The 24,807-nt window shown below is 44.8% G+C and overlaps 1 protein-coding gene and 1 long non-coding RNA gene across 2 annotated transcripts; one reads left to right on the forward strand and one right to left on the reverse strand.

Moving 5' to 3' along the window:
• The first annotated feature begins 102 nt into the window (after positions 1-102).
• LOC116824692 (uncharacterized) lies at positions 103-22,491 on the forward strand. The gene is made up of 2 exons (XR_004373686.2): positions 103-812; positions 21,756-22,491. It is a non-coding gene; the product is annotated as an uncharacterized LOC116824692 (long non-coding RNA).
• GNA11 (G protein subunit alpha 11) lies at positions 4,054-23,562 on the reverse strand. Its single transcript, XM_032780091.2, has 7 exons — positions 23,362-23,562; positions 16,875-17,059; positions 14,633-14,787; positions 13,160-13,288; positions 11,378-11,507; positions 10,402-10,555; positions 4,054-8,305 (listed from the first exon to the last, which is right to left on the reverse strand). The coding sequence occupies exons 1-7, from the start codon at positions 23,495-23,497 to the stop codon at positions 8,115-8,117; spliced, it is 1,080 nt and encodes a 359-aa protein (XP_032635982.1). The 5' UTR covers positions 23,498-23,562; the 3' UTR covers positions 4,054-8,114.
• Between the last annotated feature and the right edge of the window lie 1,245 nt (positions 23,563-24,807).

A 24,807-nucleotide genomic window follows, 5' to 3' on the forward strand; every position in this document is an offset into this window, starting at 1 on the left:
AGAAACTGTGTCGAAAACTTGAAACGAAAAAATACAAATGCAAGAGTCTTTAAGTTACACATGTTCAGAAAATAAGCGTGGGAACTTCCTGCCAGTAAACAGGGCTGGTTTGACAGGTCTGTCTTATACATAACCCCAAGACAAGCACCGGCAGTCAGAGTGGGAGCTTTCAATCCCCCCTTGCACACTAGTGAGGTTCTTCAATACTGAACCAGAGAAGGGAGAAGAGGATTACAGCTGCATGAACCAATTAGCCAACAGCTGCTCCAGCACAAGAGTGAACATTCAGTGCCAATAGTTCGCAGGAGGTTTGTAATGGGGACACCCATGAACAGAACCAGCTCGATTTGGGTTTTATTTTTCCAGGGGCACAACTAAGTATCCTGGATTTGCCAAGAACTGGGGAGAAGATCCATTATGAAAGCCTGTCCTATTTCCAATGCCAGTGGAAATAATTTTTTTTAAAAAGGGAAGAAATCAGACCGATACTGGGACTCTCTGTTGAAGGACTTGTCATCATGAGATCTCCAGGCCAAAATTTTGGTGAAGATTCAAACAAGCATCCACATGAGTGTTTCTCTTATTCAGCACCTCTCACAATTAAAGCTCCTCTTTACTCTGCACCGCATCAGCTTATAACTGAGAGTTACAGTGATCCATGAGAAAAAATAACTCCCCAGAAGGAAAGGATTAAAGTTTGGGACTTCAGGGATGCCAGAAATCTGACAGGATGTCTGGACTGCTGATGCATCAAGCATGATTCATGCCCAAGCAATGTGGATGGGCCAGTGGCAGAGGAGGCAGTCAGACAGGTGAGGAAACACTACTTGCTGTAGCACTGCCAGGTGGAGGCTTCCTGCAGGGGTGGTACATCCCTTCCGTCAATGTAAGAGGTGGTAGCTGGGTCAGTGGGAAAATTTGTCTGTTAAAGTAGCTGTGGCTGGGGAGGGGACATGGGTGGGTGGGAGGTGTTAGACTGACCTACGTACACTGCACAGGGTGCAAAAAATGTTCACAGACCTGAGCGATGTAGCTAGGTCGAGCTGAATTGTAGGCATAAGACAGAGTAAGAGGGGTCTTTGTAGAAATGGAAGGACGGCCATAAGAACCGTCCCACTGTTGGGCATTTGGTTTCGTAGCTTATTAATTCTTGAATTTTACTACATTCTGTCAGCAGCGTGTACAGAAAGGAGACGGTCAAATGTACAACAGAGAAAATCCAACATAAGTAGATTGTTAGAAAACACTAGAATTATAGAAGGGCAGTTACAGGAAAAGGGGCCAGATTTACAGAGATGTAGAAAAAGACCACAAGGCGCGAAGGGAGTTGGGTGTCTAAATACCTTTGTAAATCTGACCCACGGCCGCAACCAGCTTCCATTCTAAACCTTCATTTTAACCCCTCTCTGTTATTTTGGGTTTAGAAAATTCACTTGATCTGAAAGTTGCCAGATTACAGGAAAAAAAATAAACAAACGTTCTCCTTTGTCTTCGGAGTTCAAGTTTTGAAGAGTATGTCAATTGACTTTTTCAAGTTACAAAGTGATAAAAATGAGTCCGATCTGAAATTTTACTTTTGTCTAATGTTCATCTCCCCGTCACATAAGAACAGCCTTAATGATCCCAGGACCCAACTGTGCAAGGCAATGTATGCACGCAGAAAGGAAACATAATCTCTGCCTCAAGACATTTACCATCTAAAGTAATCTCAAGCTTTTCACATAAACAACAAGGAGTCTGCTGGCACCTTAAAGACTAACCGAAAGCTTATGCCCAAATAAATCTGTTAGTCTTTAAGGTGCCACCAGACTTGTTTTTTTGTGGATACAGACTAACACGGCTACCTCCTGAAGCTTTTCACGTTTCAGACTCCTTAAAGAGCCTTGTGAGCCAGCCTGATGGAAGGAAAAGGGGATAAGCTGTAATCAAAGCTTTGGTGGTTTTTGTTGTGGTCAGTGCTAGGCCCAATCCTGCTTTCACTGACTTCAGCTAGGACCCTTTTTTTCAACCTAGGCTCCAATGGGAGCAGGATTGGGTTGGAGAGTTTGTGAGCACATGCTGCCCTCTTTTGGCCAGTAGTAGCTTATGTTCTTCCAAACGTCTTTCTAAAACAGATCATGTGTATCTAAAGCTCTTTCCTAAAGAAGGCTGAATTAGCAACACACTAGGCAGAACAAGTGAGCCGCTCAGTTGAGACAGGCACTCCGGTTTGTTAAGGTTTCTTTAAAACCTTTGATCGCAGTTCTTAACAGACAACTGCAAAACAAAAACTGAGTTAAACCCAGATTTCTAAACAGGCTGTGAAGAGGTATTATTCAGAAAAGACCAGTAGGCCAGCTCAGATAGATTGGAAGCTCTTGGGTAGCAAGGGGGCAAGCAATGGTGAAGGAGGGTTGAATAGAGGGTAGGGGTGTGGTCAGACTACAGGAAACAGGATGGGGGGGACAGAATGGGGGTGGGGTGTTGCGGGGGTGGTCCGGGAGCAGTCAGTGGACAGACAGCGGGGGTGTGTGTGGATAGGGCAGGGATTCTGGGGGGCCATCAGGCGGTCAGATAGGGGGTGGGGGCCAGGCCACACCTAGCTGTTTAGGGAGGCACAGACTCCCCTAACCGTCCCTCCACACAATTTCTGAAACCCAATGCCAAAAAGTTTACCTGCCCCTGTGCTAGTGTGTGTAATATAGTGACCATGAGCAGTAACAGTCTAAAAGAAAAGCTTCTCCCCATATAACAGGGGTAATTTTGCTTCCCCACTGAATGTGTACATGTCACTTTCAGGCCAAAAGTGAAAGTTAAGGCCGAACAAAGCCCCCTTTCTCTACCATGTACCTGATGGTATAAAAGAGTTATGTTACCTACCCCTTGTCTATTTCCTCTCCTCACACCTCCACCCCAAGTGAGTGAGTGTGTGGATTCCTAACAAGTAGCTCACCAACATTTCTATGTACAGAAGCCAAGCAGCTGGCTGAGTGTTACTAGTGACATCTGGTGGGCAGCTAGGAAATACACTCAATAGCCTTGGCCACTGCATCTCTCAAGAGCAAGGAGCAAGAAATCAATGCATCAGGTCTGGTTTATATTTAGAGGATTGGAGTAGTCCAGCTGCAAAAAGGCAGAGAGCATGACCCAGACAGGGAACCCTGAGAAACGCATTTCACTGCACATGGATAGAACATTTTGCACTAAACACATCGGACAAGAACATCAAAGTGCGAAGCCAAGGGCACCTAGGGTCTGAGGCCCAAGACATGGTTGTATAACGCTTAACTAAGCCCATAACCACTCTTCTTCAGTTAATAAGTGGCCATGAAATTACAAGGGGGGAGGAATAGCTCAGTGGTTTGAGCACTGGCGTGCTAAACCCAGGGCTGTGAGTTCAATCCTTGAGGGGACCACTTAGGGATCTGGTCCTGCTAGCAAAGGCAGGGGGCTGGACTCTATGACCTTTCAAGGTCCTTTCCAGCTCTGTGAGATAGGTATATCTCCATATATATATACACACACCCCTCCATGTTTATATGAGGAACTAGCTCACGATGGAGCAGTGCATGCCAGGCCTTGTTGTCTCTGCAAGCTTCACCTGTACAATTCTGTTAACGATTGCAGACTATACCAGGGATCAGGTTGGCAGGACCTCTCTCAGGGGTGTGAAAAATCCACACCCTTGAGAGATGTAGCTAAACCCATGCAAGGTTTCAGTGTAGACCAGCCCTTACTGGAGATTACTAAAATTCCAAAATACAGGTAACTCCCTCTTTCCCCAAGGAGGGATGGTTTCATAGTTCAGGCAGAGGAGAATTAGGGCATTGGGGTTCTATTCACACTTCCAAAGACTTCTGTCGCACCTGGCAAGTCACTTTACTGTTGTGCCTCAGCATCCCCAGCTGTAAAATAGGGATAACTACGTCTCCTGCAGATAAATGGTGCTACAGAAGGTCAGAACATTCAAGCGGCTCCTTCACCCACATGAGGCAGCTCCCACCTGCTGGAAAAGTTACTCAGCCAACTAGGGGTGGGAGGAGGGGAGTAGCAGACAAACATCACCAGAACAAGTTTTAGGAACAAAATTTATTCCAATTTCAAACAGAGAATTTATTTCAGGAGAAAGATATGAAAATCAATTTCCATCAGGTATTTCTGTAATAAGTGTCAGTGCCCAGGAGCCAGAGAAGGACTGTTCCAAGAAATCGTCACACTCCTAGACTGGAAAAGAAAAGAGAGTCTGGAGCCTGAATGGACCTTGGCACTGGGCAGCTTATTCAGAAACTCCTTTCCCCTTCCCCATTCCCTCCCCCCCACCCTAACACGCACAACAATACATGCATTTCAAATGACAAGGTTTAAAAACAGCATTTTATATAGCATCTTTTTAAATAGGATGTTTAAATTGTTTAAATCAGGATCCTATAATATACAAGTATAACCAAATAATTTCCACCACATTGGCACTTGTAAAGAGTCTCTGGCACTACTAAAGAAGGGGCATTGGCACAAACCATACTTTTAAAACTGGGTGCTGCATTACAGACTTTACCTCTGCTGGACTCTAACAACCTGGGTTTGTATAGTACAATTCGATGGTCAGCACACTCTGAAAGCACATTTTAAAAAATTACCGAGTAATAAAAACACGTGGAAAAAAAAAAAAAAAAACAACAACCCCATAGCTGAAGGTAATGCCAACATCACTAGGAAGCAACAGCAGCAGACCGAAGAATCCGATTCCAGGAGAAAGGGAAACAGGCAGTAGGGCTGGAACAGGGAGAGGCAGTTGCTCACCATATGATTGATCCTTATGGAACGATGCAATGAAACTGGACGCCAATGCAAGGAAAATCAAGACGATCTTCTCCCAACTTCCTTCCCCCCCATGGGTCTCTCCACTGTAAAGTTTAGGATGATTTGGAGTAGGCCTGTTTCTTCAGGACAAAAGAAAGTGCGCTGTGAACTGAGCTTGGCCAAGAGGCTGTTTCTTCAGCCTAAGATTCATGATTCTTACACGTGAATCTCAAAAGACTTCTGTCCTGAGCTTCACTCCCTTATTCCTGGGAAACCCTGACCAGCCTTATCACCGAAGAGGATGAGATAGGCAAGTTTGGTTTGCGATTTGGCACTTTCATTAGAGCAGGCATCTGTTGTGGAGTCTGCCCCCAGAGATGCAGAGCAGAGCTGGTTCTGCAAGAATGCTTCACAATCTAAGGCGGTGGCAAACAGGACATCTCTTGCCACACAGGGCCTGCTAATCCCCCTGCTTTCTCTTCTGTGCTACAACCCAGACACCTCTGGATTCTGTGCACAGCTCTGAACTGTTCCTTCTCTAGGACAGAAGAGATTTCAGAAACATGTTGTGGGACAGCCCTGAGGTGATATCCCCACTGAATGACCCTCAAGCCCAACTGGTGACCAGGCCAATAGCTATGCCAAGCAACGGAGCAGGAGGGTAAAGAGCATGTGCTCCAACCTTTACTAAGGTGCAAAATCCTTCCAGAATTCATCACAGCTAGACAAATTCACTCTGTTCCACACAATGGATGATGCAAGATCCTTCCTTCTGTGCCAGGTCAACATCTCATCTCTTGGCAGGTAGAGGGATGATACCCACACAGATTCAAGTGGGAAATGTCACCGTCATTAACCTTGGAAAGGAACCTCTGGGACATCTGTTTCAAGATTCTGAATCTCTTAGCGCCAGGTCCACCGCCGGCAATTGGATGCAGTGCAAACCACTCACAAAATCAGGGAAGCAGGAGGACTGGCACACCGTATGTTCCAGAAGAATGGCATTTAGAATAGACCCAAGACGATTATAAAATCCTCTTCATAGAATACTTTCGACAAAAAGGATAGTTTTGGCATCAAGACAAAAACACGGTAAAATTGGTGCAAAGCTGTCTGGCATACGAGAGAATCCCTCCCTTGTTTCTCCTGAACATTAGGCAGGATCAGGAATGTAGCGATTCTACAAGCAGCTGCTGCCCTACTCTCAGCCAGACCCAGGTTCTCTACTTGTTGGTCCCAAGGCTATTACTGCAATACCAGCTCTCTGACACGGCCAGGCATTTCCAAGAGCTCTCTTTCTTCTGTAGTGCTCTGTTAAATACAGCAGTCTTCCGTCTCCGGTTTTGGAAAACAGGAGGGAGCCCTAAAACAGAACGACTGGACAGTAGTGTGAACTCCAGATTTAGTGTTACACATCAAACGCATCTGGGGCAGTTCAATTTCATTACATTTTGTGCAAAACACCGATGTAGTGCTCAGTCTACAAATGAGACAACAAAATATTGGACACACCCTTCAACCGTGCAGCTTGGGAGATTAGGGCCTTTGTTAGCCTTACGAGACCAACAGCAGGCTACAAGCAACTGAAGCCGTGTCTGGGTTATCCAGAGAATTTGGACCCAATGCTACTCGTTGGAATTGTAATAGAACTATTAGTGTCGCCCATATTTCACATATGTCAGAGGTGGGACAGATGCCGCTGTTTCTTACTCACTGCTTGCCTTGCCATTGCAGTCTTCCACTAGGCAGATACAAGAGGCAGCAGAGCTTTGGTACATTTACTCAGTCACCTGAGCTTCTGGAAGCCTATAAAATGAGACAGAAGGGCTTGAAGCCCTCAGCTGAGTGGAATTCAATATGGCACCTAGAATCCATTCTGAGTAACACCTGTACCAAGAAAGCCAGCTGCCTTCCCCTGTACTAGCCTGCTGTCCGTCCTGTCCCAGGATTCTCACTTCAGCAATACACTAAGAAGTGGCTGCTGTACTCTCAATTACCAGGCACCCTGCACCTCTGGAGCAAATATCTGTGCAAGTGCTCCAAAGAGAATCCATGCTCCTCTAAAGAAAAACCACAGCAGCATCTGTCTCAGGGAGAGCACAGACAGAAAAATAGTAATAGAACTCCCCAACTCCTCCTAAAACTTTTCACAATCTTTTCAAGCAGTAAGAATCTTCCCCACACCCCAGAGTCCGTGTCACCCAACTCTGGTCCCTTCTAGGCAATTTGCGAGCTGGGCAGGAATGAAGCACCCTTACAAATGCACACAGCTGACACAAAACGTGATGAGGATTTCCTTGCTCTTCACAGCACGCAAGAGAACCGAAGCGTGGCATGTGACACCTCAGGTCTTCAATCAGAAAAATTTGGTGTTTAAATGCCACAAAATTACGCAGTGAGCTTCTGATCTTCGCTGCGTAGAGAAGTCGCTCACTTAATGCCTTTCACTCTGAGTGGAGTGTAAGTTTCTTTCCATAACTTGAGCCTACTTTTAAAAATACTAACAACACAGTCAGGCACTTCTCCCCTGGCTCAGCAGCTATTGCTCCAAGAGCTCCCATCATTGAAAGTCCATGAACAAAACACAGCAATACGTAGCAAACTATGTATAGAACATCAATAATTTAAAAAAAAAATAATAATAATAATAATCACAGTCTCCATACCTTTTATAATTGATAAGAAAAAAAAGTAACCCAGACTACACGGTACAAAGAAAGGAAATGTGATGGCTTTGTTGTTGTTGTGGGTTTTTTGCTATAGATGGAGAGCAATTGTTCCTCCCCAACATTTCATCACAGTGACCCATGGGGCGTGTCCTTGGGGAGGGCAGGGTGGGAACAAAAAGCAAGCAGGATTAATAATTACACCAGAGGCACCCTATGGCACAAGGCAAAGGGACCAGTAGCATTCCACACTCCCACAGTCCAGTGAATTTACAATCTTGGCCAGAAAAAAGTTATAGATCTCTATATAGACCACGGGAGTGAAAAGGGAAATAGAAGCGGCTAAGTGACAAAGTGAAGCCCAAGATGAGGCTGCCTTGGCTTAGGCAAAAATTAAGAGGTGAACAAGGTGCCGAAGAGTGAGGTGTATCCCCCCCGTTAACTGTGAAATAAAAGCAATTTGTTAAAAAATATGAAATCAACTACTCTGTGGACAGAGACATGAGACTCCAGGATAACACTGAGCAAATTCGCCACTCCACAGATCAGACAATTTGCAATCATTACATCATTAAAAATTAAGATTTTTTTCCTGTAAATTTTTAAATTTTTCTTTTTTTGTCTTTTCTTCACAAGGAGGCCCCCCAAGGGGGCGAGGGGCAGAGCAGGTCAGACCAGGTTGTACTCCTTCAGGTTGAGCTGTAGGATGGTGTCCTTGACGGCAGCAAAGACAAAACGGATGTTTTCCGTGTCTGTGGCACATGTGAAGTGAGAGTAGATGATTTTGTCGCTGTCTGGGTTTAAATCCACAAACATCTTGAGGATGAACTCCCGGGCTGCCTGAGCATCCCTCTGCGGCCCTGCAGCAAACAAAGGCAACAGTAAACCGCACTGCGTACAGTCCATTACTTGATTTGAAACCCCAGAACTGCTAGTTTGCTTTCTCTCCATCCCCCACCCCAAGGGTAGGAGGTTATGTGACCAAACGGGAGAAGAAGAAATGTAGCTCCCTCGGTCATAGAATCTGGAACATCTTATGCCTAATACTAACTGGTCAAATCCTTGTAGGTGCGTTTTAAGCTTCAGAATACCAAGCAATGACAAGTTTTGAGAGGCTGCTTTAGACTCTGATCTGTGAAACACAGAATTTGACATAATCTGCTGGAAGAACAGTCTATCTGGACCACTATACTGAAATGGCAAATAGTAGATGTAAATGAATTTCTCCTGTTAACATACCTAGTCAATTGTAAAATAATGCAGATCTTGAGGATTGTAGATTTCTTCCTGACCTCTGCAGTAATCATCTCATGCCCTGAAGCACAAGATCTAGTTCCCATTATTTCTGCATGCCTAACAAAATCAGATTCGAATCAAGAAACAACCCTCAGACAACCACCTGTAGCATTTACTCTCTGACCAGCCAGTTTACAGAGCTATGAACTGCAGCTGCAGTCAGTGTTCACTTTATGTCACTAGTAGCTCCATAGACTACAGAGCATCACCAGGTGTCTGTCTATCTGAAGTGCCTGGTGTTCTCATATTGCTTCCATAGCATGGCTCACACCTTGAGAGAGAGCATCATCGACCACCTCACATTCAAAAATCACACAGCATCCTTTGGCAGCTACAGCAACTGGTTATATGGAAAAGTAATATTAGGAAAGCATTTCCCATATTTTCCTGCTACCTTCTACTGTGATTTAGCAGCTGAAGATATGAATTCACCATGGACCACCAATGATCTCCAGAGTAGTGTGAGAACCTCTTAATATTTACCACAAGACTTCAGAGAAATCGGTACTTCCTGACACCAGGGGGCAGGAGACTCCAGGGCTGGAAAGAAGACTAATTAGGACCTGTTTTGTTACAAGCCCATAACGAGGCAAGCAGCTTGCCTGGAAGACCGAACAGATAGGAATTTCTTCAGGGGGAAAGAGGATTCTCCAATTGCGCCAGTGAGCTATGGCCCAAATCAAAAAAAGATGGCTCTCCCTTTACCCAGACAGCAGTTTTCAGCTGCCTCAAAGGGCTAAGAGTTGGTAGAAGAGGGCTTAGGAAAAAAAAAAGCTTGTCTGACCTTATTCTCCTGTCCCCCATATACCTTCAATCTCATATATAGAATTGGCATCATCCAATTTACTGGGAGATTGATCTGCAGATCAGAGGTTACAGAAAACAGTGTTTATGCTGAAGAGCTTAACTCCAAATGGGAGCTTCCCTGCATCATGAAGATATTATTGGCCCAAAGTTGGGAATAGCAGATTGACAGGGATTTTACCCTGCCTGACGCTTTTCAACACCAACATCAAAAAGACTTCGATGATCTGATCAGTCCACATTAGCCTATGTGGAGGGACTGCACCCTGCTCTGACAGAAGGAGGGGTTTGATGGTCTAATTGGTGTTTTCCATCTCTCCTACCACTAAATTCTTGCATGTCTATAAGTTCTACACCAGTATGTATATTTCAAGTACGGAAATTAATACTCTGAAATCAAAATAATCGCAGCTCAACTGAGATCCATGCACAGACCAATAGAAAGCAATGTTTCTACTGACATTTGGCAGCTTCTTTAATTGTTAATCTATGAAAAGTTTGCAGCTGTTTTTTCTGTCCGAATTGACAAGTTACACGAAGATCAAGATATTCAAATTTACTCGCCACTTTTGCTCTTTATTAAAAGTATTTCTACCTAATGAAGGGTTTGTCTCCTCTCAACACCACTCGATCCTACAACAAATTCAGCCCTGAATCTGTAACATTCATTTTTATAGCATGATTTCACTGTAAATCAGACAAAAGAAAGCAGCAAACAGAAGCCCATTCACATATGAATTAATACCTAATTAAAAGTCTCACAGGTGAAGTATTTTTGTTGTTGTTGTTTTCTTCCCCCTCCCCTTATTTAGAAGGTTCATTCTAGTTTGAAAGATCCTCTTTAAAAATCACTTACCATCAAACTCTGGGAAATAGTCAACAAGGTGGGAGTACAGGATCTTGTCTTCCAACAAATCTTTCTTGTTGAGGAAGAGGATGACTGAAGAATTTTGGAACCACGGGTAGGTGATAATGGTCCGAAAAAGGGCTTTACTCTCTTCCATCCGGTTCTGATACAAGAAATAAACCACATCAAACACACCAAAAACCTTCATTTGTGAAAACCTGGCCATCTCTGATCCTAGACACATGAACCCATCCATATCACCCCAGATATCTCAGATGTCCTGTGTGGAAACCTTTGTCCCATTTCAGTTTTGGTCCAGTGGAGCGTGTACGTAGGAAACCAGTGCAACATCTGTGACTGACTTGAATTTAATTTGGCTGGTTTTAATTATTTGCCAGTTAACATGCCTTCTTATTGGCCCAAGTCATTTTATGCTTTTCATTATCATGTGGTAGATCTGGGATCAACTTCTGGTCATGAAGATTTGTTCCCAGCAAAGGTATGTGTTGGCTCACGAGACGGCGTGCCTGCTGCTGCTTAACAGCCACTCTTCTAGCTGGTCAAGGCACTATAATGAGGTTCTCAAAGAGACTAGCCATTATTTGGCAAGATGGTTGCCATGATGCAAGGTATCTAGGGTGGGAAATTTAACACGGAAGGGAAAAATGGAACGTGTACAAGATCTTGAGGGCTTTTCATCAGGGATGCAGAGAATCTAAGATGTGGGACTCCCACTGACATCAGAATGTTTCTGCACTGTGCATTTCAAACTATCTAGTACCCCGTTCCCAGAAGAGCCATGACCCATTTAGCCCCAGGTTCTCTCTTTGTAGTGGGAAAAGCTGAAGGCCAAAAACAACAGTTACTACTAATTCAAGTTCCAGTTCTCTTGGCACCAAGCAGTTTAGTACCAACCTCCAAGAAAATCAGAAAGACCCTCCCCACTTTCCTTTCATCATTAGGGCCTACTCCTGTTTAGGCTTACCTCATTATCAGACTCCACTAGAACTTGGTCATATTCACTAAGGGCTACTAAAAACATGATGGAGGTCACATTTTCAAAGCAATGGATCCACTTCCTTCGTTCTGACCTCTGACCCCCAACATCCACCATTCTAAGGAAGAGAAAGACATACAATCTATCAAAGCAATAGCCTGTCAAGGATCAATAAGAGCTTCTCTGCCTGCACCCAATGCACTAGGATATGAACGAGAGAAACAACTTTCTCCCCCCAAGCGAAGCAGGCATTAGGATACAGTAACATGCGTCCTTTATGAGCAGTTGTGCTCATACAGCGTAACAGGAAGTTTTCTGAATGCTAATTCCATGGCCACCTCCACGTTTGACAGCAAATATAAGCATCCTCATTCCTATTTGCATCCTGGCCTCACTTACTGAGCAGAGCTTCTGGAACCAGGCTCATCCATCACCCTGAACTATGGAGACTGAAAAGAAACTATGGCAAATCCATTCAAATCCTGTTCTACCAAAAGCCAAAGCTATTTACATTTTGATATTAAGGCTCATATTAAAACTTCTGATTGTAAGAGAGTTTGAGGTTAAGGACTTCCTTTGACTATATGGCTTTCCCCAGGACATTACGCTGAATGGAGTTATGCTAATCCGTAGGCAAAGCATAAAACCCGGTCAACCACATATTCACACCGTATGCGTAAGAAAAACCATCAGGATACTGGGTCTGTAATTTGAATCACTATATTACACCTGCATCTCACTTCTATTGTACCTTTTATAAATAGATCTCCAAAAAAAATTATAAAACAAAGCCAACCAAGTCCAGTCCCTATACCTCAATGGAGCATTATTCCCATTTCACAGATGAGGAATACAAATCAGAGACAGTGACTTGCTCAGGGTATGGCAAAGCTAAGAACTGAACCCCAACTCCAGGTTTCTAGTCTCTTTTTCTACCACTTGTTCACTCTTCCCCCATCTACAACATTAGAAGCTATGACAGCATGGACCAGATAAGTATCTGGATAGAATAAAGGAGAATGCCTGTTGCAAAGTAGCAAACATGGTATCATGCCTTTGTATGTACTGTCTATTTGGAGATTGTATAAAGGCACAGTTAAACCTACAGATACACATATGATGCAGAAGTGAGTCAAATCCTGATGGCACATGCTATTCATAGGAGAGCGCCTTCAGAAGACACACTGGAGAATACACATAAAAGTATCAGTACAGAGAAAGCAGGATCTCTCATCAGAGTTAAAAACATATGGATCAAAGAACCTTAACAATGCATGAAGACAGAAGAACTTCTTGCAAAGGGTTATGTTTCAAACCAGTGTTGCCAGAAGAAGGCTTAGTTTTTCCTTTAGTGGATTAAGCTACCAACAGTTTGTCCAATGGGCTGGTGAGCTGTTATGTACTCACCAGATGCCAGCATGTTAACACATCACAGGAGGAGCCACAATTCCAGCTGTATACTCACCTCAGGTTCTCCGGATAGAATCAGCAAGTCTAGTACCAAAACTATTCCATTTAACCAACACCCTCCTCAATTCCCAGAAGCCATTGGTTTCAACTCCTCTCACTCAGATGCCCTTAATCAACTTAATCATACCATGTTCAGAGACCACAAAGAATATCCCCCACCCTTCCCAAACATACACTTAAGTCCTCCCTAGCTAAGAATATGGATACTCTTGATCAGTAGTTTAAAGAGCCAAGAATAGTGCTCCCCCAGTTCAGTCCCACTTGAGAGAACAAGTATAGCATGTGCTACAGCTTCAGTACCTGAAGATAATATTCTCTAGGTCGAAGGGGTATTCTATTATTCCTGTTGTAGGAACTCTAACCCGTAGCACATCTTGCTGGGTTGGCAGATATCCTGGGGTTGCGATTCGATCCACGTCACTAAGGTAGCTGTGAGGGGCATATGAAGAAAAAAATAAAAAAAAAGCACCTTAGACTGTAGCTCACACTCATGGGGGTTTTAACATATTATGGCCATAAGCTCCTCTCTCCCTCCACACACAAGTTAAGGACACCAAAAGAAATCTGACTCCTAGCAGCATCACTAGGATCATATAAAATGGGACAAGACCAAGCACTGGAAGTCATACTTCAGGGAACAACCTTTCACTGAATCCCAAGGCGGCCTAATAGGTTTCTCCACATGTAAATTTCGATGACTGTCTTCTATCAATTGACAGCAATTCCCTAGAATCTCTTCTGACGTAGTAACTGCCACGTGTTACACCTCAAAGTTACAGCCAAACATTCAATTTCTATCTCAGTCAAGGGAAGAGAGGAGGCCATGTGCAAAGCAGCAGATACAAGCAGCTCTTCTCATACTTGTTGCTTCAAATGAGACGCATGAAGGCAACAGAATCAGGAAACCGTTACCATCTCCTAGGTCTCTGGAAAGCAGTGCCACAAAAAGTCCTTGTTATAGGATGGCTTTTGGCATTTCCAATGTTTACTGCAGAATTTAGTTTAATTTAAAATGAACTACCTAGCCCTTCTAGTTATAAAAAAATCTGTACCTGACCCAAAGCACTGCCATATTCCAGAGTCTCTACATGCTCAGACATTCTGCAACAGCTCCAAATGTCAAATCCTGATCCCCACCCCCTGCCCTAACCCATGGCTCCATAAGACTAAGTCAACAGGGGAAAGTGGCATTTCTGCTGTGTAGGAACCAGGAACAGGGTACAGAGATGGTCTGGGTGGGCACTGCGTAGCCACCTGTGCATCCTGGGACAGAGGTGTGAACAGCTCCATTTATCACCCAACAGAACTCGTGGAAAGCAGCTGGTGGTGCTACAAGAGTGTATGGATTTTGCAGACATTCCAGTACTAAAACCGTATCCCATCCCCTGCTCCCACCAGAGCTCTGTGTGTTTAACAAATGAAGCCACAAAACCAGAATCAAAAAAGCACGGTGATAACAGTTGTTTGGAACCAGAGTTACTGAAGAGGCAGCGAAGTATATGCTTACAGTTCAAACCCAGAAGCATATACCCTCATTGCCCAGACTACTCTACCAGACTAAATCATTAGCAGATAGATACATCTATATCATAGGGTGAAGTAATAGGAGGGAAGAGGATAGTCTACAAAAACTAAAAGAAAGACAGCAGCACCAGTTTGCAGTGTGATAACCATATTCAGGCATCTGTAGACATCAACTAAATTTTTGGAAGCTTTTGTTTAGCCAACATGGCCCTGATATCCAGCAGCGCACCAGAGTGCCTATGTACTTACTACTTAGCTGAGTCAGAGAGCTGATATTCTCGCCTCCTGTCATAACACTCTTGGATTCCAGGGTCAGTCCACAATGTCTTAATTGCACTTACATATGGCTGCTCAAAGGTTGAGACTTTTTCTACGTCCACTTCCCGAATCAGCAGTGCATTGGTCTGAGGATAGAAGTGTGAAAGACAAGTAAGCATACATTAAACCTAGATCCTCCTGCAAGGGCTCCAGGAATGCTACATCGTGGATGCTGGTCAAGCTGCTTACATCACCTGCAACAGGACAGCAATGGGCAGACTAGACATCTACAAATTATCCATTCAATTTGTACTTAGATCTCCAACAGGTTAAAAGGAAAAACACCAATTTTATATTCTCAGAACCAGCCACATCTGTAAAAGCTCCTGGAAGCATCACGTGATCCTTAACAGAAATGTCAGACTCTCTGAATTTAACTTACCAAGCTGTGCTAGAGCATAAGTCACCCACTGTTTAGAAACACCAAAACCCAAGCACAGATCTGAGAGCATGGAGTCCCAGACTGCCTGATTGGGGAGTGCAGTCAATTTTATTACCAGAACGTAGCTGCCTAGTGTTTCATTGTAAGGCTTTAATTGCTTTTAGCCTACATTTTTAAGAGAGTGTGGGAAACCTTACTGCAGTCTGCTATAATCCAGGCCTCTTTTTTATGGAGGAGGAAAAAGATAATCTGAACAAAACTGACACCACGAAGTGCAGCTGGACTGAAGTCATCACTGCAGCCTGTTGCATTAATTCAGCTACTACACACACCAACACTGCAATTCCTAAGGGTTTTCTGGACGCAGTTTCTGTTCACCCACGCTACACTTTCTTCAAAGAGAGAATTTAATCTAGTTTGCTTTCCTATGTACATTAAGCCTTCGTGGAAGGCGACAGATTATAGCCCCTAGAGTCCTTTAACCACACCCTAGAGAAAACACAGGTAATGCAAGCACCCTCACACCACACCCATGCCTCAGCATTGGCCCAGACAGATTCTTTCTAAAGGCCAAAGGGGAGTTCTACCTTCAAGAACCATTCAATCCTTGGCCCCTCTGTTGAGAATGCAAACAAGACAGCCAGTTAGAGGCAGCTGTGATGTGGATACCTGGTCATTAAGAACTCATCTGAGCCCTTCAACTCTTTTTCCATTTAATAATATATGGAGATATACCTGTCTCATAGAGCTGGAAGAGAGCCCAAAAGGTCATTGAGTCCAGCCCCCTGCCTTTGCTAGCAGGACAAAGTACTGATTTTGCCCCAGATCCCTAAGTGGTCCCCTCAAGGATTGAACTCACAACCCTGGGTTTAGCAGGCCAATGCTCAAACCACTGGGCTATCCCTCTCCCCTAAGTTAATAGTGATATCTTCAAGTCTATACTGACCTGGGCCTCAATTTGGACCAATGATCTAGAGAAGAAAGGTGCCACATCCTACTACTAATCCCCTAAAGCCTCCCAGTTCCTACATGGCTATTTAAAAAGTTAAAATACAGCAACTACAATACATCTGGTATAACTTTTGCACAATTTCATTTTGAAAAATAAATCCACTAAGTGTTGAGACAGCAGAGCATACTAACATCTAAGTTCTTGACACTTACACACTTAAAAATCATCTGCACTCATACACTTTAAAGCCAGCCCAAAAGTTTCCAAAATCCTGTAAACCAAGCTTCATCCCACAATAAATGTTTGTGTTGAGTTACAAATCCTTAAAAAAAGGTTAATAAAAGGAAAATTGACAGATCTCCATCTGCAGCTGTTAGTAGGTGTCACTCTAATAGTGCAATCTTCTGAGCTCTACAACAGCTCCCTTATGCACCCTCCGGCATTCGGTAATGACACCTGTCATACAGAGGAAGACCCAGCACCTTCAAAATGCTTTGGTCTTTGTGAGGTGGGTGCAGATCAGTTCCTGCCCCTAGAAATTTTTAGGTGGGACAATTCACAGAAGTAGAACACACATCTAGCCAAACTGTTATACTCCCTACTGACACCCCTATTAATAAAGCCACAGAGTGGCATAGTACAACAGAAGCAGTGGAGGATACAACTGCCATATGGGGCCAATTACCAGGAAGTTTGAATGGGTAGTGGATATAGCACAAAAGGCAGCACAAATACAGAGCAAAAACCTACAGCTGTGCCCTCAGACAAACATGAACTGGTGAAGCAAATTCACCAAGCAACGAAGCGATGGCTCGCTGGAGCACTGCAATTTGGCTCACCTTATTCTGTTCATACTTATATAGGATCTTCAGGGTCTCCATGGCCCTGATCATGGACTGCATGGCAGTGAAGATGTTTTGGTACACCAGCTTGGTGAAGCCCCTTTTGTCCTCTTCAGAGTAGCCTGAGCCATGAATTATCCTCATCTGTTTAATAAATGTGCTCTTCCCACTTTCCCCAGTGCCTGCAAATGAAGAGACCAAACAAAGGGAAAAAGTCAATAGAGATCACAAATGAGGTTCAGTACAGAAGGAGTAAAGCTATTATTGCATCCTACTCCACTGCACATATTAATGTATCCAAGTGGATCTACCCCACTGATTATTACTTCTCCAGTTCCTTTTTGGAAGTCTATACAGTGGTCCTGGTGTGCCTATCTGACGGCAACCATAAGCCTAACTGACCATGATGGAAAGAGCACTTGTTCTTTTTGACAGCAATTCTGGTATTCAGCCAAACCTTACATTATAGCCACTCCCACATATCCTGCCTCCAAAAGCCCTGTCAGTCAGTCACACCTGACCTATTACCATACAATTCAGCTTGATGCTATAATCACAGCTCCAGCTAAACTCCCTGATATATTCCTAAATCAGTATGTTATACAAACTGGGGTGCCAAAGGGTATGGGGAAGGCTGTTAGATCATGAAAGCTCCAGTAGAATTTTCATTATTTTAGTACAATCTCTCTTTCCCTATCCAATCTAGACATCTCCTTACGAGATATAAACACGATATATTAAAAAGAGAAGCTCTGAAAGGAAGAAAGGATCAAAAAACTACCTGTACCACATTTTTTTTCTCAGTGGCCTGAAATCACTGTCTGATAGTGAAATATACATAAGTAAAAAACAAACAAACAATCATGTGAAGTGGTAATCCTTTTTGGATTAGTTTGTGATCACTATCTTCAGAAGTTCGGATGAGAAACAACTTGTGAAGGGGACAAGGAAAGGAAATCTCAAATCTCTACTGCTGAGCAGAGTTTTAAAAGAAAAACAGACCAGCAGGCCAAACAGCAGGAATTAGTAAATAAAGAGTCAGACACAGTTAAGATGCCGCAAATATGTGAACAAACAATCTCTATCCCTGCTGAAACGGACAAAGTCATCCTTTATCAGTTAGGGGCTAAGTAAGAGGGACGCAACTGGTATCAAGCAGATAGGTGGCTGATGTTAATTTTGGCAAGAGGACTGCTAAAGTTTTAGGAAAAGTTACTCTTTTGCCTAAAAGGTTTTACCTACTATTGTTCCAAGTAACATTGAAGATTACTTTAACCCACAGATTTGAGAGTCTTCCTTGTTTCTTCTGTTTGTTACATTGTGGCATTCAACAGTACTTTGCCTAGTCAGTCTCCTCCATTTGTGTGAGTGTCTTGCACAGCAGCAGTGAAGATTCTGCAGACTCTGTGGTAGGTGCAATACCTTAAACTATAGACTTCAAAATTAACTACATTTCAAGTGAGTGTTGCTTCAACACAGCCAAGCACTAACGGCTAACATCTCCAATAAAAGAAAGCAATGGCAAGAATGTGCTCTGAAACCAAAAAGGCTGTGCTGCAAGTGCTGCTTGGGCAAAGTACAATGCAGACAACACACCACTCATCACATAGTATGAGCCTCCCTCATTACACTGTTTTAATACCTGCTTGTGAAGGCAAGGTAGATTTGCACTGGTTGGATGTTTCATACATCCCTAACTCTTTCAAAGCCTGCATTCTGTACATACAGTTAGGTGGGCAGATCAACATTCCTGCCATTACTGGCTTAGGAAGATGTAAGCTGCATCAGGTGACAGTCCAGTGATGAAAATAAAGAGCGGGAAAGGGACAAAGTGAAAACTTTCTTATCTTGCAGGGTAAATGTGAGGGAGAAAGGGTGGGCAAAGAAAGGCTTCACACAGCCCTGTCACAATCAAGACCCAACTAGCATTGGGGGAGAACGGGTTTTCTCCAGTGGCCTCTTCTGCATGTATTCATTTATAAGGCTACTGATCAGCTGTAAGGATTGACCATATATGCCTTCCACAGACTTTCCCCCCATAGCCAGCTTACACAGTCTGCAGTTAATTCCTTTACAGAGCAACTGTACACTGCCCAATCTCCAGAAATACGTACGTTCATTCTACAGAAGGCTCTTGTGGAAGTTTTCCCAGATTTGCAGTTGATGTGCATTTAACAAAAAGTTGCCTCAATATGGAGCTTTACTGATTATATTGACTTGCGTATTACTAGATCACCAGGGTAATGAACCATCTTAAGAAATATTAGGAAGGTGACAAATCCTTCAACTCTCCAGATTCAGGGACACAATGTATGGAAAATCCCTGGCTTCAGCAACATGCACCATCAGATCTCCAACTAGAAATCAGGGGGGTTCGACGTATAAAGACAGAGGCTCTTTTATCACAAATGTACATTAACTCCCTATGAGTAGATTCTGAAGTTCCTATGTCTATTCTGCAGGGCAAACAAACAAATACCAAAGCAGAAAAAAGAACAACACACACCAAACCAGAAAGAGCAAGAAAAGAAGTCTATAAATTCTGCTAGGCTTTTTAATGTCTCCATTTGCTGAACATTAAAATAAATTATGTAATTGCCACTAACTAGCTATCTTGGTCTCCTCTAGAAAGTTACACCACACACACACACACAAAATCAGAAAGTGAAATCTTTTGCGGTTGAGTACACTGTGGTGAGAAACACTTCCTCGTGCTTTTACCACAGTAACCAACAAAGAGTAGAGGCGTCTCAAAGCACTTTGATGATGCAACTGTAATACAAACTTCAGCACCAGATCACTAACTTAGGTTCACTTATTCTAGCACACAAGAGATCAAATGCACAACCCCTGACCTTCCATTTTTAAATACGTGCCTCCTGGCCTGGCTTCGGTCCCTCAACAATATACACACCATGACTGTTATGGAACACCAAAAACACAAGTGAGGATAGTCTCCTGTGTTCATAAGAATGTAATAACCTTTTTTATATGATAATGTTGAGACAAGAGAATAATCTGAGCTCATCATTCCTTCAGTCAACCCATAAAAGCCACATAGTTTATAATAACTGTTGCTGATGACAAATGCATTTGAAAACGAACTCATGTGTTAGGTCAATGGCACCCATTGCTTACTTTCATATTCTTCTGGGACAAAGTAACTTACACAAGAAAAATAACCTCATTTTCTTCATTAAAAAGATTAATGTATGCCCAGTATCAGTGAGCAGTAACTGAAGCACTGAAACAGCACTATTTATTAGCAGTCCAACTCATAACAGCACTTATTTTTCACTCAATATTTCTAATTCAGCCTTCAATATAAACCGACTGACACCACACTGGACAGCAAAGCAGTGTGGAAGAAATTACCTCTGCTTACCCTACATTCTTATTGATACTCTACTGCTTATATGATCTCTCTTAAAATATATTCTACCCTCCCCAAAATTCTTAACCAAGAAAATGCCTCTCTCTAACTAATATGATCTGCATTTATGCTGCACCATACACACTAAACGATTCTGAATGACTTTATGAACCACACAGAGGAAATTAACTTCACCCACCACTAGCACTACCCCCTTTATGGGCTAATGTGAATGCAGCTTAAAAGTGCACAATACTACGTAATAGTTTAGGAGAGGCACTGAAGAGTATCATATCCTGTTGAAAGTGAAAATGGAATATAAGGAGGCAGAATGCAGTTATTAGGGCTAACACTGTTATTCTTTGGCCTTGTCTAAACTATGGATGTCTCCCCCCAAATCCTAACTTGTTTTTTAAAAAGTTTAGCTGAACTGATTTTAAAAACAGGTTGGAGCCAGTTGTAAGACCAGGGTCCAGGCAACTTGAGGGTTTGTTTTTTGTTGTTTTTTTTTAAATGAATCAGTTTTAAAACTAGTTGAGTCAAGGAATGGTTCACACCTCCTGGAGCTTACTCTAACCATGGTCCAACCAGTTTTAAAACTGGTTCACATTAACGGTTTTTAAAGACAATTAGATTTGGGGGAAGGAAAGTTCCCTAGTATAGACTCAGCCTTAAGAAAATGGACAAGCGATCAGAAACCTGGTTTTACATTTCACCTGGAGAGCAGCCCCTCCAACATGCTTTTAACATGCTGCTGGGATACTGTACTATTAATGGCTAGAAAGAAAGTGCGCCATTTACTCAATCAGTAACACCACTATGCATCAGCCTAGATATTCCTATTCAATCATTCCTGGCCAGACCCAGCCTCACTTAGCTTGTGAAAGCTGATGCAGACATACTCACATGTGGATTTGGAACTGGACACCTTACATCTTCAAAAATCCCTGACTGGCACGCCAGTTCAGTACACATACCAAATTAACAGCCTTGTTTAATCAGACTCGCTTCCCATTTTGATTTGAAATCACAGATACAATAAATGACAAGGCCCATGACAGAATGTATAAAAGAGCAGCAATAACTTAGTGTTTTCATAGGCCTCCTGGTTTAAGAGTAGCTTATGGGCTAGCTGCACCCCAGCATTACATTTCCTGCTAACATTAAAGTCTGTAATCTATTACTTTTTGAAAACTTATGATGGCAGCTCTCCGAAAACCATATAGAAGAATTGATTCCCTATCCACTAGGAACCTCGGAGGTACTATGAGACACCTCAGTATGCTGATGGAGATATGAACACAGACAAAATTTTGTTTACATACTTAAAAGACACTCACCCCACCTGTGTGGTATCTGAACAGTATGTCCTCATCCTAATACAGTGGGGCCCCACTCCTAGAGCTAGTCCTGACTACTTTCCTTTCCAATATTAATCCTGCACCATTCTTATGACTCCATTTGACTTCAGAATTACTTTGCCTTATCCTTATTTCTCCCTGCAGGTTGGTTTAGACATCTCTGAGCCCTGCTGGAGGAGAGAATGGGAGGAAAAGAATGGCACCCAGGGACCTTGGGAGCTGTAGTTGGATAAATTCCCCCATTTAACAAAGGAGAGAGAAGACCATAGAGACCACCAGACTAGGTAGAGATGACTCCTCCATGGAGAGATGTTAATGAAAGACCCAGAAGCCTGCCAACAATTTACAAATTACACCAGTTTGAGTAATGAAAATTCTCATGCATAAATAAGTCAATAGATCCAACTGAGTTCTCCAACAGGATTTTTTTTAAGACTAAGAGTCATCTCAATTTTGAAATTTCTGCTTAGGTCAAAAGTAATTTTAACACAAAATCCACTATGAAAGAAAAACAAACAAACCAGTCAGCCCCCGGACTGAATATTAAAGTTACTCCACATCTAGAATGAGTAAGAAAGATAACTGTTTAGAAGTTACCATGCCCTTCTTTTTAAAATTTCCCATACTGTTCTTCCTCACAAGTTATATTTTGGACAACAGCAAAGTGCCTGACAGTTGTCAACTCTGATAAGTAGAAAAAGGTGTACAGAGCTGGGGGTCTGGCCAGCATAGATGTGCCTCCAGAGAGTCACTAGACTAGAGGTTAAAAAGTGGGTTCTAAGACAGGGGAAGGAAGGATGGCTACTAGCACAACAGGACCCCATTCTTTGTTGGGCCTCAGGGACTAGTGTAATAAACACGATTACTGTCAACAAATACATGTAGTGCTTAAAAGGGACCTAGTTTTTAACCATGTGATGGGTGTGAAGAATCCCTATTTTAACATATGCAGAGGGCTGCCCATATAGCCACAAGGGATGTGCCCACAGCAATCATCACTAGGGAAGAAGGTAACTGATGCAGGGGAGTGAAAGCCAGATGCAGGGCGAGAACGATGGGAAGAGGGGAGGAGGGGAAGAGAGAAAAGAATGGGATCCAGAGAGTGGCAGGTGCTGGGGTCAGAGGGCAGGGGAAGGAGAGGATCCAGGGCAGGGCGGGTGCTGTGGGGGAGAAGAAAAGGGGATCGGGGTGGGATCCAGGGCAGGGCGGGTGCTGTGGGGGAGAAGAAAAGGAGATCGGGGTGGGATCCAGGGCAGGGCGGGTGCTGTGGGGGAGAAGAAACGGGGATCGGGGTGGGATCCAGGGCAGGGCGGTGCTGTGGGGGAGGAGAAGAAAAGGGGATCGGGGTGGGATCCAGGGCAGGGCGGGTGCTATGGGGGAGAAGAAACGGGGCTCGGGGTGGGATCCAGAGCAGGGCGGTGCTGTGGGGGAGAAGAAAAGGGGCTCGGGGTGGGATCCAGGGCAGGGCGGTGCTGTGGGGGAGGAGAAGAAAAGGGGCTCGGGGTGGGATCCAGGGCAGGGCGGTGCTGTGGGGGAGGAGAAGAAAAGGGGCTCGGGGTGGGATCCAGGGCAGGGCGGTGCTGTGGGGGAGGAGAAGAAAAGGGGCTCGGGGTGGGATCCAGGGCAGGGCGGCGCTGTGGGGACCAGGGCGGGGGCCAGCAGGGCACCCAGAAGAGGAAGCGATCCGGAGCGGGGGTTCCAGGGCGGGGGGCGGCCTGGCGCGGGGCGGCGGCCGCGGGGGGCTCCTCACCCAGCAGCAGCAGCTTGAGCTCCCGGCGCGCGTCGCGCTTGTCCCTCCGCAGCTGCTTCTCGATCTCGGCGTTGATGCGCTTCGACTCCTTCACCTCGTCGCTCAGGCAACAGGCCATCATGGACTCCAGAGTCATGGCTCCGCCGCTGCCGGGACCCCCGGCCCGGCCTCCTCAGCCCGGGACCCCGCCGGCTCGGCCCGGCCCGGCCTCGCCCCCAGCCCCGAGCCCGGGACCCGTGCGCCTCCTCCTGCCAGGCCTAGCACCACTCCCCCCCTCAGGGCTCTCCCCTCCGCAGCCGCCGTCCGCTCCCTCCTTCCCCCTCAGCCCCGCCGAGCGAGCGACAGGCGCGCACACCCTACCCCGCTGTCTCTGAAAACAAGACCTGACTGACTGCCGCCGCCACCAATGGGAAGCTCCTCTTGGCCGGGAGGGGCGGGGTTAGTAACGGCCTGACGGGGCTCGCGGAGGGAGCAGAGTGCAAGTTTGGTTGGCCGAGCAGGCAGGGAGGAGGGAGCTGGACGCGCGTTCAGGAGCCGGGGCGTGGGGCTGCTGGGCATTGTGGGATGGTGGAGGACTATGGGAAAAGGGGGAGGCTAGGTGAGGGAGAGAGTGGGAGGAGGCTGAACAGCTGGGGATGGGGGGGCGCTGCTGGCCAAGCTGGGTTGTGGGGCGGAGCAGGACAAAGAGGGAGCAGAGAAGGTGGGGGCTTCCTTCTAGCTGGGGTATATGGGAGATGTGGGGGGGAGTTGGGACTTGCTTCCACCAGCTGGGGCATATAGGGGGGAAGCTGGGATTTGCTTCCACCAGCTGGGGCATATGGGGGGGAAGGAAAGTCGGAGGGATGGCCAAGCACCTACCCAGAGGTACCATCAGACGGTTGTGGGAAGGAAAGGGTTAACGCAGACTGACACCTAGGGGGAAGCGCTAGGAAAATGGGGGGGCTATGTGGGAGCAGTGCTGACCCCAGCCAGGCAGAGGAAGGGGAGCGCGCCTTTATTTTGAACTTCTCTGGAAAGACTGTGTGACTTTCCCTATGGGAGGGAAACAATAGCAGCAGTTATCAGAACGGCCAGGCCTCTTGCGTGGCAGATTCGTTTGTAGGCTGACTTCAGAGCCTGCCCTTCCTGCGAGAGAGACATTTGTTGGGTGTGTTTTGGGGACCTGCTTCAGTCCATTCTAGTCGATGGTCCCAGGCTGACAGACCCAAGAAACATGGCTTGTTATGGAGGGATGAGAATTGGGTGGCGAATGTGTGCCTAAGGGCAGGGAGGGTTGTGGAGACTTCCTTGGCTTTGGTAGAGTAATCCACCCACTCCCTGGCTAACCATCCCCGCCAGAGATAAAATGAGTTCTGGTAGCACCAGCGGTTTATCTTCTGCTTCACACAAATATCAGCGAATTACAATGTAATTACATACAGGGCCTGTAATCCCTGCAGAACTTTG

Source organism: Chelonoidis abingdonii, chromosome 11 (assembly GCF_003597395.2).
Source record: "Chelonoidis abingdonii isolate Lonesome George chromosome 11, CheloAbing_2.0, whole genome shotgun sequence".
Classification (NCBI taxonomy): domain Eukaryota; kingdom Metazoa; phylum Chordata; order Testudines; family Testudinidae; genus Chelonoidis; species Chelonoidis abingdonii.

Coding starts and splice junctions, on each gene's coding strand:
- GNA11 (XM_032780091.2), bottom strand. CDS start 23,497: ATGACTCTGGAGTCCATGATGGCCTGTTGCCTGAGCGACGAGGTGAAG. Junction 17,060..23,361: donor GCTCAAGCTGCTGCTGCTGG/GTGAGGAGCCCC, acceptor CTTCATTTGCAG/GCACTGGGGAAAGTGGGAAG. Junction 10,556..11,377: donor TAGTGGAGTCTGATAATGAG/GTAAGCCTAAAC, acceptor TTCTTGTATCAG/AACCGGATGGAAGAGAGTAA.